Below are 16,176 nucleotides of genomic sequence, written 5' to 3' on the forward strand. Positions count from 1 at the left end.
ATAGTTTATTCAAAACTGGTTTCAGAAGGTGTCTTGCCAAATATAATGGATTTCATGGAACAAATCTCAAATGATAATGACTTCATTTCATTCAACCACACTTGGCTAAGGAAAGGCACATGTATGAACCAACTGCTGAAAGTTACTTACCCTTTACTAGCTGCTCATAGAATTGGGGCTCAATGGCACCAACTGCCATGAATTTCCCATCTAGGGTCTTGTAGGTCTCATAAAAAGGTGCTCCGCTGTCCAGCAAGTTCTCCCCCCGAAGTCTATTCCAAAGGCCTAAATTTTGTGATTTCCACAGGAAAGAACTTAGATATGCTGCTCCTTCTACCTTAAAGATTTATTTAAAAACAAAAACAACAACAACAAAACTTTAGAGTTACTAGTGAAATCGCTGGCAATTCCACACAAACAAGTATTCATAAACTTACAATTAAGGTTAGGATTTTGAATTGTAATATTCTCATAAGAGCAATCTTGCCTTTAAAATAATGTGTGATTCAGGAGCCCTGAAAGATAATATCAGATTGGCATAAGACATATTAATATACTGAACAGATGAAGTTTCTTATTTTATCAAGCTCCTAGTGGTTCAAATAGCAAAGAAATGAGTTGTAAGGTAACAGGCCAAGCTCAGTGGCTCTACAGGACAGTAAGGGCTTCAGCACTTAACTGGCTGAGATAGGACTGCTTGCAGAAAACGTGAAGGAGGTCAAAAGATAAAAACCTCTCTCTAGTTCTCAGTACCCAGAAAACTGAGATGCACATAGAGATCACTGTGTTAACCTGACTATTCTCCCACAGCTCTCTCTAATCTGTGGAGCTCCCTGTTCTCACCGGTGAGCGCACTTTAGGAACCCTACAGGGTAGCAGAGATGGTGAGGGTGTTGACATATGGGTGGAGAGCTCCAAGCACTGATTACAGGAAACCAAAAGGTATGTTTGGCTTTGAGCATATTAAACTTATGTAAGAGGTACCCTAAAAGAAATGGAAAGGTATCAAGGGAATTGTTAGGAGTATGCACTGTACCTTTAAGAGCAGAACACATGATAGAGAAAACCCAAGCAGTCTGAAGTCAGGTTCACCAGGTATGTAACTAGGAGCACATGGCTCTCCTTTGTCTTATGTAATTCTGTTTTAGTTCTAGTAAAATCTTACTTCTAAGAGTCTAGACTATCCCTTCTTCTTACGAATCCACAAACACCACATGGTATAAGAGTAGAAGGAAGGACAAAAAAGAGAGGACTGCGGTGAAGGAGTCACCTCGGAGATAAACAAACAAAAAGTCCCCAAAGAATTGAAAGTCTCAGGTAATACAGCAGACTCCTGGTTGAGATTCAAACAGATTATATATATATATATATGCATGCAAGCAAGCAGCTAGCTTTGGTGGGAAAGAAAACCAGCAGAAAACAGCAATCTTCTTAAACACTGCAGGACCTGAGCCACAGGAGTTGAAGGCATGCATTAGATCAGGCCAAGAGAGTGAGTTATGGCACAACTGTGCAGAAATTTGAAGAATATTGCATACCTAAAAAGAGTAACATTTGAAAGGTACATGTTTTATGTTAGAAGACAAAAGGAAAGAGAATTTGAAGAATTTCTAACAGAATGGAAGCTAATGAGCCAAACCTGCAACTGTGGATTAACAGATTCAGTTATAAGTAAGGCTGCGAGTTTGTCATGGAGGTCACAAATTCCGTGACCTCTGTTACTTCTGCGCAGCCGGTGAGCCTGGCCCAGGGCAGCCTGCCAGCCCCGACCTCTCCGAGCACCAGTGGGGGTCCCGGTCTGACCCCCCCAAGCACCCATGGTGCCCTCAGGCTGCCCCCCCCAACCTACCACCAGATTTAGTTAGGGGTGTATAGTAGAAGTCATGGACAGGTCACGGGATGTGAATTTTTGTTTACTGCCTATGACCTGTCCATGACTTTTACTAAAAATACCCGTGACTAAAACAAAGCCTTAGTTATAAGGGATCAAACTGTAATTAGAATCATAGATCCAAAGCTGCAAAAAAGGCTATGGGAAGATCTGACTCTCACTTTGGATAAAGCAGTAAGACTGTGTCAGGCAGATGATATCACTCTGAACAGAATAAAAAAAAATTGAAGGAAAACAGGCCACTGCCACTCTGAATATAGTAACAAGAGAGAGAAAAAACTGGCAAGTAGTCACTCGGTACAGAGCAAAAAACCAGAAGCATGAAAAAAGTAAAGCACAAGAATTTGCAAGGGGCAGCTTCAAGGACTGCACAAGATATGGACACAAACACAGGCCTCAACGATGCCCAGCTTTTGGTAAGTGCTGTAATATTTGTAAGAAATATAATCATTTTACCTACGTCTGCAGTCAGGATCAATAACTGCAGAAGAGGAAGCAAAGCATGCATGCTGATGCCATAGTCCAGGATGAGAGCAAAAACAGCAGAACAGAAGAGTTCTAGCTAGAAACTGTATCTGAAGAGGAAGGAACACATGAATGGACAATTTTTTTAGAGACTAAGGGGACTCTAAATAACCTACAAATTGGACACTGGAACTCAGGTAATTGTTTTTTCAGATATTAGCGTTAAAAGGTTAAAGAAAAAAACAGGGAACATGGCAACGAACAGGTTAAACTGAAAGCTTATAATGGAGAACTCTTTCCAACTAAATGTACGTGAGTACTAGAAGTGAAGGTAAAAGATCAAAAAGAATATATATCCTTTGTAACTGTTAAAAGAAATAAAGTATCTTTAGTGGGTTTAAAGACATGCCAACCCCTTGGGCTGATCCAGAGTGCACATGGTGGAGGAGATAAAGGACAGAGGAACAGTATCAGGATGTTTTTGAGGGCATAGGAAAATTTGCAACTGAATATAGAATTGAACTGCCAGAACCAAATTGTCCTATCATACAAACCCCTAGAAATATTCCTCTAAGTTTGAGGGAAAAAATCTCAAGACCGTGATCATTTAGTAACAAACAATGTAATTGGAAGAGCCTACAGAATAGGTGCACTTGCTAGCAAATAGCGGGGTGGGGGTGGGGGAAGAATGGAACACTGAGGTTATGCTTGAATCCTAAGGAAGCATAACATCTATATCAAAAGAGAACACTTTCAGTTATATATCAGGGAAGACATTAGGGGGGATATGGCTGGTACAAAGTATTTTATTATATTACATGCATAATCCTGGCAGATTCCCTTAGATGAGAAGAGCTCCAAATTATGTACTTTTATTACACCATAAGGAAGATATTGCTTTCGCAGATTCCTGTTTTGTCTAAAATCTGCTCCAGACATCTTTCATAGAACTGTGCAGCAAATATTTGAAGAAACTGAAGGCACAAAAGGCAAATAGGTGACATTTTCCTCTGGGGCGACGCAACAGAGGAACATAATTACAGGTTAGAGAAAACAGTGGACGGAGTAGAGCAATAGGTCTGAAGCTAAGCAAATAAAAATGTAAATTCAGGCTCAGAGAAATAACCTATTTAGGAGAAAAGTTAACTTTATTGATCCTAGCAGAACACAAGCTATAACAAATATTCCACACCCAGAAAAGAAGAAGAAAGTACAGGGATTCATAGGAATTGTTAATTTTGTTGGTAAATTTACACCTAATTTGGCTGCACAAACCAGCAACCTCCATGCACTCACGCAAAAGAATAGTCAATGGACAAGGGACGCTAAACTGGACAAAATGTTTGGCAACCTGAAACAATGGATTCAGAAATCGCCTGTGCTAAGGTACAGGGGAGTCACATCTTATGCGGGGGGTTAGATTCTGAAGTCAGTGCATAAGGCGAAAATCGCATATAGTCAAACACTCACTGAGTGGAATGGCAGGCGGAATCATCCGCACTACAGGTACAGTATTTAAATTGTTATTTTTCTCTTTTTTTGTTTTCTTTTGCCGAGCGCGTATAGTTAAAATTGCGTAAGTTAAATGCACCTATGATGTGACTCCACTGTATTGTGACCACAGGAGACTGACCAGCTTGTCCACTGATGCCTCCAAAGAAGGCATAGGGGCAACATGACTACAAAAATATGACTAGCTTTGAAGACCAGTGGTAAATGCATCCAGGGCTCTTACAGAAGAAGAATGCCACTATGCCCAAACAGAAAAGAAACTTTAGCCCTAATGCACGGTTGTAAAATATTCCATGTGTTCATTTATGGAAGACCAACTGCTGCAGAAACAGACAATAAGCCTACGATATCAATTGCAAAGAAGGGGTTAGTTGACATTTCTCCAACAGTATGATGACTGTTTTTCCAGCTCCAATTGTATGATTTAACAATTGTATATACACCAGGAAAAAAAGTTGGTGGTAGTGGACACGTTGTCCAGAACATTTGATAAAACTATAGTAGAAAGAGAGGTGGAGTCAGGCATAGTGCATGTCAACCTGATTAAAAAAAAGAATTTTCTTGTCTCAGAAAGTGGAATGAATTTGCTGAGGCTACAGCTAATGATGAGTCTTTACAGAGGTAATTAAAGCTATTTCCACAGGGTGGCCAGGACATTACATACCAAGTCCATACTTCCAGTTCAAAGCAGAACTGTCTGTTACTCATAGCATATTGTTTACAGGAAACAGAATAGTAGTGCCCAAGATATAAAAAGCTAACAAGCTCACAAGAATACATGAAGGACAGATGGGCACGGAGAAATGTAAATGCAGAGCCAGAGAGATACTTTATTGGCTATAATGAGATATTCATTTGTAAATGAATAAAAAAAATAAAAATGTATTAAACATGTCTAAAATACCAACCTAAACAGAGAAAAGAACCTATATTGATAAACAAGGAACAGTTATGGGCATGGTCTAAAGTTAGTGTGGATTTATTTACATATGTAGCTAAAGACTATGTTTTGATTTTGGATTATTATTCTCATTAACTAGAGATTGTTATATTAGAAACTAGTACATCAGAATATATTTTAATGTGCGTAAAATCCATATTGTCCAGGCATGGAATCCCTGATAATGGTCAGCACTTTGATGGACATGAATTTAAAACATTTGCTTGAGGGTATGGGTTTAAGTACATAACTTCAAATCCCAGGTATTCTCAATCCAACGGTTTTGTAGAGAACAGTGTGAAAATTGTTAAATGACTTTTGAAAAAGGCCGCTTGGCAGGAAGCTGAGAACAAGGCTTCCTTTTGGCATAGACATGACAAAGGCAAACTAATCTATGAAAGACTGAAACGCTATGAAAAGTCATTGTGAGGACATGGGAGGAGGTTAAAAAACTATTTCCTCTTTTCCTCCTTAAGAAAATCCCACCACTTGAAAGAGTTCTGAATGTGATGCAAATGTCTGTATAACAACATAAGTAATGTGCCCATTAAACAAAAGTAGGTTAAAATGAAGTGACAGTTCAAATATTGATAGGTCGTGGTATTAGATAGGTTTAAAAAAAGAAAAATCTCTTTCCATGAGTCAGAGTTGGAAGTGGAATCAGACTCATCTGTCTCAGCTTATTATTTAACTGTCTTTGCTGCTGCTGCTGATGATGATGTATGTGTTCCATCAGCACTTTCCTATGTAATGTCTGTTCAAGTGAATGGAACATAATGAAATGTGCAAATGACACTACCCATTGTTTTACAATATTTTTAAGAAAGGTCAAGTATTAAACCTAAATTGTACTGTGTTCCTTTTTAAAAAAGGAAAAAATTAATTTGAAAACACTATTATGGAGGGACCAATTGTGGCTCCATGGCTAAGGTTATCTTCTGTAAGGGGTTTAAAGTGGGACATACATTTTTGATTTTTTCTCTCCTTTCAGTGAGAAATTTCAGTGTTCATTTTTAAGTCCTCTGAATTTTCTATGTAGATTTTGTTTGATTTCTTCTCATAATTTTTTTTTAAAATAGTGTTTGAAACTGATCTGTTGTTGAAATTCATCCATGGCAGTCTGACTTATTTTTTGTTTTTGTTAACTGATATATTTTCAAAAGAAATTGTCTATCTAAACAAAAATTGGCAGACAGATAAAACTTTGATAGATTTGGTGCAACAAGCAGACTTTTTAAAAAGTAATTTTAAAGATTAAGGGTCATTTTTTGCCATTATGCATCATTTTGGGTGCATGTGAGGCATAAAATCTTCTCATTGTATATCACCTTCCAACACATCGAACTACCACATCATACATCTTCAAATAATCGCATTGAGAGGAGGTAGTTTGTTAAAGAGTGTGTCAGACACTGGCATTCACAGGGGGCAGAGGTAAGGTTGTGGTCTATTTTTTGTGGTGTAAAGGAGTTAGGGCAGTGGCTAGGTGTGATAAGATATTTGCCTGTGGGTGAAGGAGTAAAGCTGTCCCATAAGGTGGCTTAACTTTTCCTTTCCCTAGCTCCCAGTGCTATGCCTTACCAACAACTTCATCCTTTTTCCCTTTTGCAGCCTTAGAGTTTAAAAACAAAAAAACTAAAAATAAACAAATTTCAAAAACTTACCATACTTGCATCAATAACCTGCCCTTTGCCAGATTTTGTACGTTCATAGAGGGCCATAATTATACCCATTGCACACATGACACCTCCACCAGCAAAATCAGCCAGAAGATTTACTGGTGCATAAGGATTTTCATCTTTTCTACCAAGTTTCGACAGCACACCTGAAAAACAGTGCAAAAAACCACAGAAATTTAATCATAAAGTGTATGAACATTAATGTTAGAAAAATGAAAACTTAAGTTTCTTCAATTTATATACCTTAACCAAGGTAACTATAGAATCCCCTACACGCCAAGAGAATCCTCAACTAGCGGTTTAAGACAACATTATGGCCCCTTTACACTGCAGGAGTGACAAAAAAGGGCTGAAGGATCTGGCCATTGTTTTTATTTGGGTGGGGGCTTCTAGATTGCTAGCCCTCTTTGCTCCGCTAAATAGCCCCCTTACCTTCATTTTGCTCTCTAGTTTCCCCCATAACCACTCTCTTTCCCCTCCTCCTGCCAATGGGGCAACATAGAGTTTATCAGCCCTGCAGCAGAGCCACATTCCTCCTAAGCAGCATACAAATTCAATGCATCCTAAAACACTGCCTGGCACTGATGTACTGTTTAGTTAACTCACACACCAATGTATGTTTTCTAAAGTGCACACAAGCTGACACATGGTGTTAAGAACTCCACCAAGCTTAGGATGCACACAGAAAGCTTTTCAATAACTAAAATCTGCCATTCAACAGTCGAATTGGTGTCATAAGCACCAGTAGGTGAACATATTAAATCTAATTTGGACTTTCCAGGACAAGTCATTTTGGGGCTACAGCAAACCAAAAACCATAAGGAAAATTTCCAAAACATGAGATCACCTCATTTTCTGAGCAGTCACATTCCCAAACACCTTGTCTAATTTGCCTTAAACTTGGCAGAAATAATCTATCTGGCATGCCTCTGAGATTTCAGGTAGATTGGTTTTATTTTAGAAAATAAACAGTTTGCCAAAAACTAGGATTATCATTTACTTTGGGATGTTCTGGCAAAAGCAGTTTGAGAAATACTAACTCAGGGTCACATAAGAAGCGTACTGCTAGATCTGTAAACATTCCATATACTTGTCTGATATTTTTGCCAACAAACTCTGATAAAACTTGATTTGTTGAAAAAAGAGTTAATTGATGCAAAAGCATAGTTTACATTTCCCCCCCCCCCCCAAAAAAAAGAAGTGTGTAAAAATACAGGTGTTCCTAGCTGAGGTTTTCTTCTTGCAATAGGCTGTCCAAGTTACAGTAACAGCTGCCAAGAACCACACAAAATGGTACTTATTAAACTGGATTTAGGAAGAAGAAAATTATTTTAGCAGGCAGCATGGACTTTGTTCCACGGTCCAGCAATACTGAAGTCAATAACATCACTTTGTTAGCTACTTTCCTCTGGGCTGGCATTCAACATAAGGATATGTACAGCACTCCGGCAAGAGAGAGCTCACAAAGGGCCTGGATCCTGCAGCTTTCACTTACTTCACTAATCCAGTCTCTCACATGTAAACCTATTGATTTGTAGTTTCATGGGACTAACCGTGCAAGGCTTGCCCAGGTCTGTAAAGGTTGGGGGATCAGGCCCAAAATGAAAAGATAAAACTAAAGACTATCATGGAAATTATATTTATCTTTAAAAAAAAGAAAATACTTTATCTAGTTTTTTCTTCTTTTATACTCTTTTACCTGAAGAAAACAATACTTGGGTAATTTAAGCCATGTACACAAAATACCTGCTAATACAATTCTTAATTAAAGCAAAAATAAAGTTAATCTAATAGGAATTTTTACAGCTTACCTGACAAAGCCAAATAATTGATGTCATGACCTGCAGACTTTGCATATCTTCCTGACTGGCCAAATCCAGTAAGTCTAGCATAGATAAGTTTTGGATTTTCCTGTAGAAGGACCTTTGGACCAAGACCAAGTTTTTCCATGACACCTTTAACAGTAAAATAAAATGTTTAATCCCAGGCCAAACTTTTGCTTTTGATCTAGATTCAAAACAAACTTGATTTGAAATAAAAAACTGTAAAATGTATTAGTCATTATGAACTTGAATTACAGCTAACATGATGATTAAGTTAAAAGAAGCCTCAAGTACAATAGCCATATTATAACATGAACTGCCAATATTTTACAAATTGTACTAAATTTATTTTATATGTTGAATGCGCCAAATATAAACGTAGTGTGAAAGTAGTTTAAATGCACTTTGTTTCTCCCCAATTTCAGACCCCTCAGGACCATTCTGACCAATTTCCTCAGCTGTGGACCACTGAACATACTGTGGCATTTAATTTCATTAAGGGGAACTATGCAAAAATGAGGGGGTTAGTTAAACAGAAATTAAAAGGTACAGTGACTAGAGTGAAATCCCTGCAAGCTGCATGGACACTTTTCAAAGACACCACAATAGAGGCTCAACTTAAATGTATACCCCAAATTAAAAAACACAGTAAAAGAACTAAAAAAGAGCCAACATGGCTTAACAACCATGTAAAAGAAGCAGTGAGAGATAAAAAGGCATATTTTAAAAAGTGAAAGTCAAATCCTAGTGAGGTAAATAGAAAGGAGCATAAACACTGCCAAATTAAGTGTAAAAATGTAATAAGAAATGCCAAAAAGGAGTTTGAAGAACGGCTGGCCAAAAACTCAAAAGGTAATAACAAAATGTTTAAGTACATCAGAAGCAGGCAGCCTGCTAAACAACCAGTAGGGCCCCTGGACGATTGAGATACAAAAGGAGCACATGAAGACAATAAAGTCATTGCGGAGAAACTAAACGAATTCTTTGCTTCAGTCTTCATGGCTGAGGATGTTAGGGAGATTCCCAAACCTGAGCGGTCATTTATAGGTGACAAATCTGAGGAATTGTCACAGATTGAAGTATCACTAGAGGAGGTTTTGGAATTAAATGATAAACTTAACAGTAACAAGTCACGGGGACCAGATGGCATTCACCCAAGAGTCCTGAAAGAATTCAAATATGAAATTGTGGCACTATTAACTATGGTTTGTAACCTGTCCTTTAAATCGACTTCTGTACCCAATGACTGGAAGATAGCTAATGTAATGCCAATATTTAAAAAGGGCTCTAGAGGTGATCCCGGCAATTTCAGACCAGTAAGTCTAACATCAGTACCAAGAAAATTAGTTGAAACAATAGTAAAGAATAAAATTGTCAGACACATAGAAGAACATAACTTGTTGGGCAAAAGTCAACATGGTTTCTGTAAAGGGAAATCATGTCTTACTAATCTATTAGAGTTCTTTGAAGGGGTCAACAAACATGTGGACAAGGGGGATCCAGTGGACATAGTGTACTTACCGTAAATACTTGTTCATAAGCTGAATTTTTTTTAGTAAAAAAGGGAAGCACCAGAGAAGGGGGTCGGCTTATGAACGGGTATAGAGAGGGAGAGGTGGGACACAGCCCCTCCCCCCAACAGAGGGAGCAAGGAGAGGCAGCACATGCAGCAGAGCCAGAAGGGAAGAGGCGGGGCCAGAGTCTCTCCACTTCTGGCCACGCTGCTCTCCCCCCAGCCTCCGAAGCAGCTGCAGCCGTGCCGCTCGGCCCCGCCCCCCAGAGCAGGCTGTGGCCGAGCCACCCGGCCCGCCGGAGCAGGCTGCAGCCATGCCACCAGGCCCAGCCCACTGGAACATGCTGTGGCCGCGCCGCCCAGTCTGGCCTGCCAGAGCAGGCTGCAGCGACGCTGCTCAGCCTGACAGAGAAGCTCCAACCATGCCAGAGACATCCTGCTCTGGCCCTCCCCCGATAAGGTGGGAAGGGATGGGATGGGGAGAGTGTGGGGGGCCCTGGGCAAAGGCTGGGGTCAAGTGGGGGGTGGTCACAGGGGTTACTCCCCTGACCCCCAGCTTCTCCCCCCAAAAAACTTTCCCCACCAGTTGCTGTCCCGGCCCATCAGGGTAAGCAGCTGGCGCACCGGGACGCTTTGTTTACTTAGGTTTACCTCCATTCCTGCGGATGCGAGGTAAATAAACCATCTCGGCTCGCCAGCGGCTTATCCTGATGGCCTGGGAGCCAAAGTTTGCTGACCCCTGAATTACAGGTTGGCTTATCCATCTTGTGGGGGTTGGCTTATAAACGAACCAGCTTATGATCGAGTATATACAGTAGATTTCCAGAAAGCCTTTGACAAGGTCTCTCACCAAAGGCTCGTATGTAAAATAAGTTGTCATGGGATAAGAGGGAAGATCCTTTCATGGATTGAGAACTGGTTAAAAGACAGGGAACAAAGGGTAGGAATAAAAGGTAAATTTTCAGAATGGAGAGGGGTAACTAGTGTGTTCCCCAAGGGTCAGTCCTAGGACCAATCCTCTTCAACTTATTCATAAATGATCTGGAGAAGGGGTAAACAGTGAGGTGACAAAGTTTGCAGATGATACTAAACTACTCAAGATCGTTAAGAACAAAGCAGACTATGAAGAACTTCAAAAAGATCTCACAAAACTAAGTGATTGGGCAACAAAATGGCAAATGAAATTTAATGTGGATAAATGTAAAGTAATGCACATTGTAAAAAATAACTCCAACTATACAAACAATATGATGGGGGCTAATTTAGCTACAACTAATGAGGAAAGAGACCTTGGAGTCATCGTGGATAGTTCTCTGAAGCATAGCAGTGTGCAGCGGCAGTCAAAAAAGCAAACAGGATGTTAGGAATCATTAAAAAAGGGATAGAGAATATCTTTTTGCCCTTATATAAATCCATGGTACGCCCACATCTTGAATACTGCATACAGATGCGGTCTCCTCATCTCAAAAAAGATATATTGGCATTAGAAAAAGTTCAGAAAAGGGCAACTAAAGATAGAGGTATATAAAATCATGAGTGGTGTGGAGAAAGTGAATAAGGAAAAGTTATTTACTTGTTCTCATAATATAAGAACTAGAGGCCACCAAATGAAATTAATGGGAAGCAGGTTTAAAATAAATAAAAGGAAGTTCTTCTTCACACAGCACACAGTCAACCTGTGGAACTCCTTGCCTGAGGAGGTTGTGAAGGCTAGGACTATAACAGGGTTTAAAAGAGAACTAGATAAATGCATGGAGGTTAAGTCCATTAATGGCTATTAGCCAAGATAGATAAGGAATGGTGTCCCTAGCCTCTGTTTGTCAGAGGGTGGAGATGGATGGCAGGAGAGAGATCACTTGATCATTACCTGTTAGGTTCACTCCCTCTGGGGCACCTGGCATTGGCCACTGTCGGTAGACAGGATACTGGGCTGGATGGACCTTTGGTCTGACCCAGTATGGCCGTTCTTATGTTCTTAACATAGCTGAATCAAAGAAACAGCTTCCAGGAGGTCACACACCACAGTAAAAAGAAAGAGGCAAACTTCTTGCTAATATACTCCCCAATCTTTACAAGGCTGAACCTTTGGACTTTCTCAGGACTGCTTCAGTCTCTTATCAGAATATAGCTCAATGACATTTTCCTTGGTTACCTGCCCAATTCCCCTCTTTCCTTCAGTTCTGGCATAAGACACTCCATTTTATCCTTACGCTAGCCTAGCCATCTACTACTATTACATTTTATCTATCATAAATCAAGAGCAAACTGGGGCAATTATACACTTAGCAAATGATTTGCAGAACCTGTACAAAAAAAAGTTTCTTCTGTAGGTTCAAGCTCAAAAAACTTTTGCAAAATTAAATAAATGTTGGTTTGGTCAGTTTTAACGTACAGGGATGAAAAACTGTGTAAATTCACATTTTGAAAATTTTCCCTCCTTTTAGCGCCCCCCTCTCCCCCAAAAAAGTGTCTTGTTTTTGTGTGTTTGTTTTTTCCAGGTGAAATGTTCAAGCTGTGTATAATTTGTAAAATGGACTTTTATCTGTGTTTAGCAAATTACAGCTAAACTTTGGTCAGAACTATGTCTGATAAAAAGTGCTGACACTGCAGAGCAACATGATCTGATATGGAGGGGAAAGGAGAAATACTGGGTTCTTAATTCTTAAAATTGCTTTCATACCTTCTTCCACATCACATTTTATGAATGGCAATTTCCCAAATTACTTGTAATCTATAAAATCACAACCCTATCATCCTTCATCTCCTTGAAGACCCAATTCTAGCATGACACTGACTGGAAAGTGTCAATTGATAATGGCTAGGCAGAGAAGCAGAGAGATTTGCTGGTATGTATATATGTATTTAATAATACACCTCTACCTCGATATAACACTGTCCTCGGGAGCCAAAAAATCTTACCACATTATAGGTGAAACCGCGTTATATCGAACTTGCTTTGATCCACTGGAGTGTGCAGCCCCGCCCCCCCCGGAGCACTGCTTTACCGTGTTATATCCGAATTCGTGTTATATCGGGTCGCGTAGAGCTGTATATATAATTATACAGATCTGGATCTTCAAATTTCCACCTGACCTGAAAGGTGAACTCCATTGAATAAGCGCAAATTCCTAAACAGACAAAATGAAATCCACCCCCTTCCTGCAAAAATGAAATGTTAAGGTTCCATGACTGTATATTATAACTAGAAATTGGATCCACCCACATGAAACCATACTGAGGAAGCTTTGCATCTGCATAAATGCTGTCGAAGGATCAAAGTTTCCAAATCTTAATCTGGAAATTACAATCCTGAGTTAACACTGACAGAACTAAGATTGGTGAAGTACTTTCAACATGGAGACCTATTATGAAGTCAAAAACACCCTATTTATAGACCCCTTTACTACCACCAAAGTTATAATACAGCCTCACAAAATTGTTGTGAAAATTTGCTAGACAAGGCACAACATTTATTTGCTTGCCCTTACCATGACAGACAGATTTTCAAAAGCCCAACTCCAGCAGATTTCACAAAGAAACTAACTGCAAGCCAATGGGATTTGGATGCCTAACTGCTCTTTGTGCTATTTGAAATCTCCCCGTATCACTTGGGCCCAAATCCTATGACTGGCTTCTATGCCTGAAAATCCAAACCAGCGCTGAGCTAATTTCAGGATCAGCTCCATGGGATGCATTATCTAGCTACAGAATTACAAGGAAGATGGAATTTTACCCTTAATGAGACACTAGTCTCAACTCATACTTGCACCCATATTTAAATTTTGTAACAACGTTTTTACAAAACCAAAGAGCAATAGAAATTTCCATTATATTAACTGTAAGATTCCAATAGAATGTGTCACTTTTAACCAAACAATCCCACGGAAACCCAAATATTTCAACACAGAAAATGTGAAACTGCAAATTAAAATGAAATTGGATTTATTGATTTCCATTGTACAGTCTATGAGGGGGGGAAAACACACACAACACATCAAAACCCAGGAATACATAGAGAAAAAGCACACCAGAATTATGAAGTTCCCAGTTTTAATGCTCACAAGTGTTATCACTAACACAGATAAATGTGCTTATTTGCAATAATTGATGTTTAAAATGATATAGTGATCCTTTAGTCCTAAATCTGATATGGCCAGAACACAACACATGAATACTTCAGTGAATCCTTAATCTTTAATACAGAGTTGCAGCCCTAAGGGAACAAATCAGCATGTGATCTGCAACTTGAAGCTGAGACTCCTGCTAAAACTTGCCATATTTGTGGATCAAGGGCTTAGGAAAGAACAGAGCATGCTGGACCAGTTGTCTCCACAGGAATAGCACCTCCATATTAAAAACGAATGCCCCAGACATATAAAGCCTTACACGCTTGATAAACTGTACACACTGGGAGTACAAGTGTTTAAGCCATTGAAAAATGTAAGCATGTCTTTGCAGGGTCAAGGCCGAAGCATGCCACAATACATCCATTGGGGTCATCCATGGGCTCCTGGACAATTGTTGTTTGAGGCTTAATGGGCCATTGTTTGGATAGGATACTTTAACCTTAAGCTCTCTTCTGTAGGTTGCTGTGTCCCATAAATCTGGGTTTGCCCCATGGCATTTGCACCAACCACACTATTTTGCATCCAGCCAGGTGAGAGCTGTCATTCCCTGACAGCAGATCTGATCTCCCAAGTGGGGCAACACTATCTGACTACTGCCCTCTATTCACCTGTCTTTCCCCCTCTATAGCAGCACATTCCTCAACTTTACCCCGGCACCAAGCCCCCATTCTGCCTCTTCTCCCCAGCAGAGCACCCCCAGAATCTCTTCCCTGGCACAGCACCCCCATCTCTGATCCACCAGACACACCCAAGCTTTGCATCCTACTACAATCCAGTCAGCAGTACCCCTCCCACCAGCGGCACCCGTACTCCTCCCCCCAAACCCTGCCCCCAGGGATCCTCCCATTAGTGGCACTCATACCCCCTCCCTCCCCCTAGCCCTGCACCCAGTGATCCTCCCACCCATGGCACCCACAGCCTTCCCCCCCTCAAGCCCTGCACCCAGGTGCCCTCCCCCAGCAGCACCCGAACCCCTCCCCCCAAACCCTGCACCCAGGGAGCCTCCCACCAGTGACACCCCCCCAAGCCCTGCACCCAGGTGCCCTCCCCCAGCAGCACCTGAACCCCTCCCCCCAAACCCTGCACCCAGGAATCCTCCCACCAGTGACACCCCCCCAAGCTCTGCACCCAGGTGCCCTCCCCCAGCAGCACCTGAACCCCTCCCCCCAAACCCTGCACCCAGGGAGCCTCCCACCAGTGACACCCCCCCAAGCCCTGCACCCAGGTGCCCTCCCCTCAGACCCTGCGGCGCCCGGGCCCAGGTCCGGGCCGGCCCCTCACCGTGGCGGAAGGGCTCCACCAGCACGTCCGCCCGCAGGCAGAGCCTCCTCAGCGCCGCCGCCCCGGGGCCCCGCTTCAGGTCGAGCGCCAGGGAGCGCTTGCCCCGGCCCTGCACGTCGGTGTTCATGGCCGAGCGCGGGCAGCGATCCACCCGCACCACCTGCGCCCCGAAGTCGGCCAGGATCATGCCGCAGAGCGGGGAGGGCGCCAGGCCCGCCAGCTCCAGCACGCGCACCCCGCTCAGGGCCATGGCGGCGCCTCGCCCCGCGGCCTCCTGGCGAGCGCCGAAACATCGAGCGGCCCGGCCAGAAACCCGGCGGGCAACGGCCTCCTCCCGCGCCCGCGTGGGCCCCTCCCCCAGCCAGGGAGCCCTCAGCGGGGGGACACTCAGCACAGGGAATGGGGACACTCGGCACCGGGTTGGGGGGTGGGGTGGGACGGGGGACACCCGGCACAGGGATGGGGGGAGGGGTGGGAAGGGGGACACCCGGCACAGGGAGCGGGGGGAGGGGTGGGAATGGGGACACTCGGCACCGGGTGCGGGGGGAGGGGTGGGAATGGGGACACTCGGCACAGGGATGGGGAGGGGGTGGGAATGGGGACACGGCACAGGGAGCGGGGAGGGGTGGGAAGGGGACACTCGGCACAGGGATGGGAGGGGTGGGAATGGGGACACCCGGCACAGGGATGGGGAGGGGTGGGAAGGGGACACCCGGCACAGGGATGGGGAGGGGTGGGAATGGGGACACCCGGCACAGGGATGGGGAGGGGTGGGAATGGGGCAATCGGCACAGGGAATGGGGACACTCGGCACAGGGATGGGGAGGGGTGGTAAGGGGGACACTCAGCACAGGGATGGGGCAGGGGTGGGAATGGGGACACAGCACAGGGATGGGGGAGGGGTGGGAATGGGGACACTCAGCACAGGGATTGGGGAGGGGTGGG

General features: G+C 42.7%; 1 protein-coding gene across 1 annotated transcript in view; it reads right to left on the reverse strand.

The window, feature by feature from the left end:
- The window catches only part of AMACR (alpha-methylacyl-CoA racemase), a 29,529-nt gene extending 13,954 nt beyond the window's left edge, over positions 1-15,575 (reverse strand). Inside the window, exons 1-4 of the mRNA XM_039545786.1 lie at positions 15,232-15,575; positions 8,299-8,442; positions 6,473-6,633; positions 151-337 (exon numbers count right to left, since the gene is read on the reverse strand). Coding sequence (XP_039401720.1) covers positions 151-337; positions 6,473-6,633; positions 8,299-8,442; positions 15,232-15,481 — 742 coding nt within the window. The 5' untranslated portion in view covers positions 15,482-15,575. The remainder of the gene's footprint in view (positions 1-150; positions 338-6,472; positions 6,634-8,298; positions 8,443-15,231) is intronic.
- Between the last annotated feature and the right edge of the window lie 601 nt (positions 15,576-16,176).

Source organism: Mauremys reevesii, linkage group 6 (genome assembly GCF_016161935.1).
Source record: "Mauremys reevesii isolate NIE-2019 linkage group 6, ASM1616193v1, whole genome shotgun sequence".
In the NCBI taxonomy this organism is placed as follows: domain Eukaryota; kingdom Metazoa; phylum Chordata; order Testudines; family Geoemydidae; genus Mauremys; species Mauremys reevesii.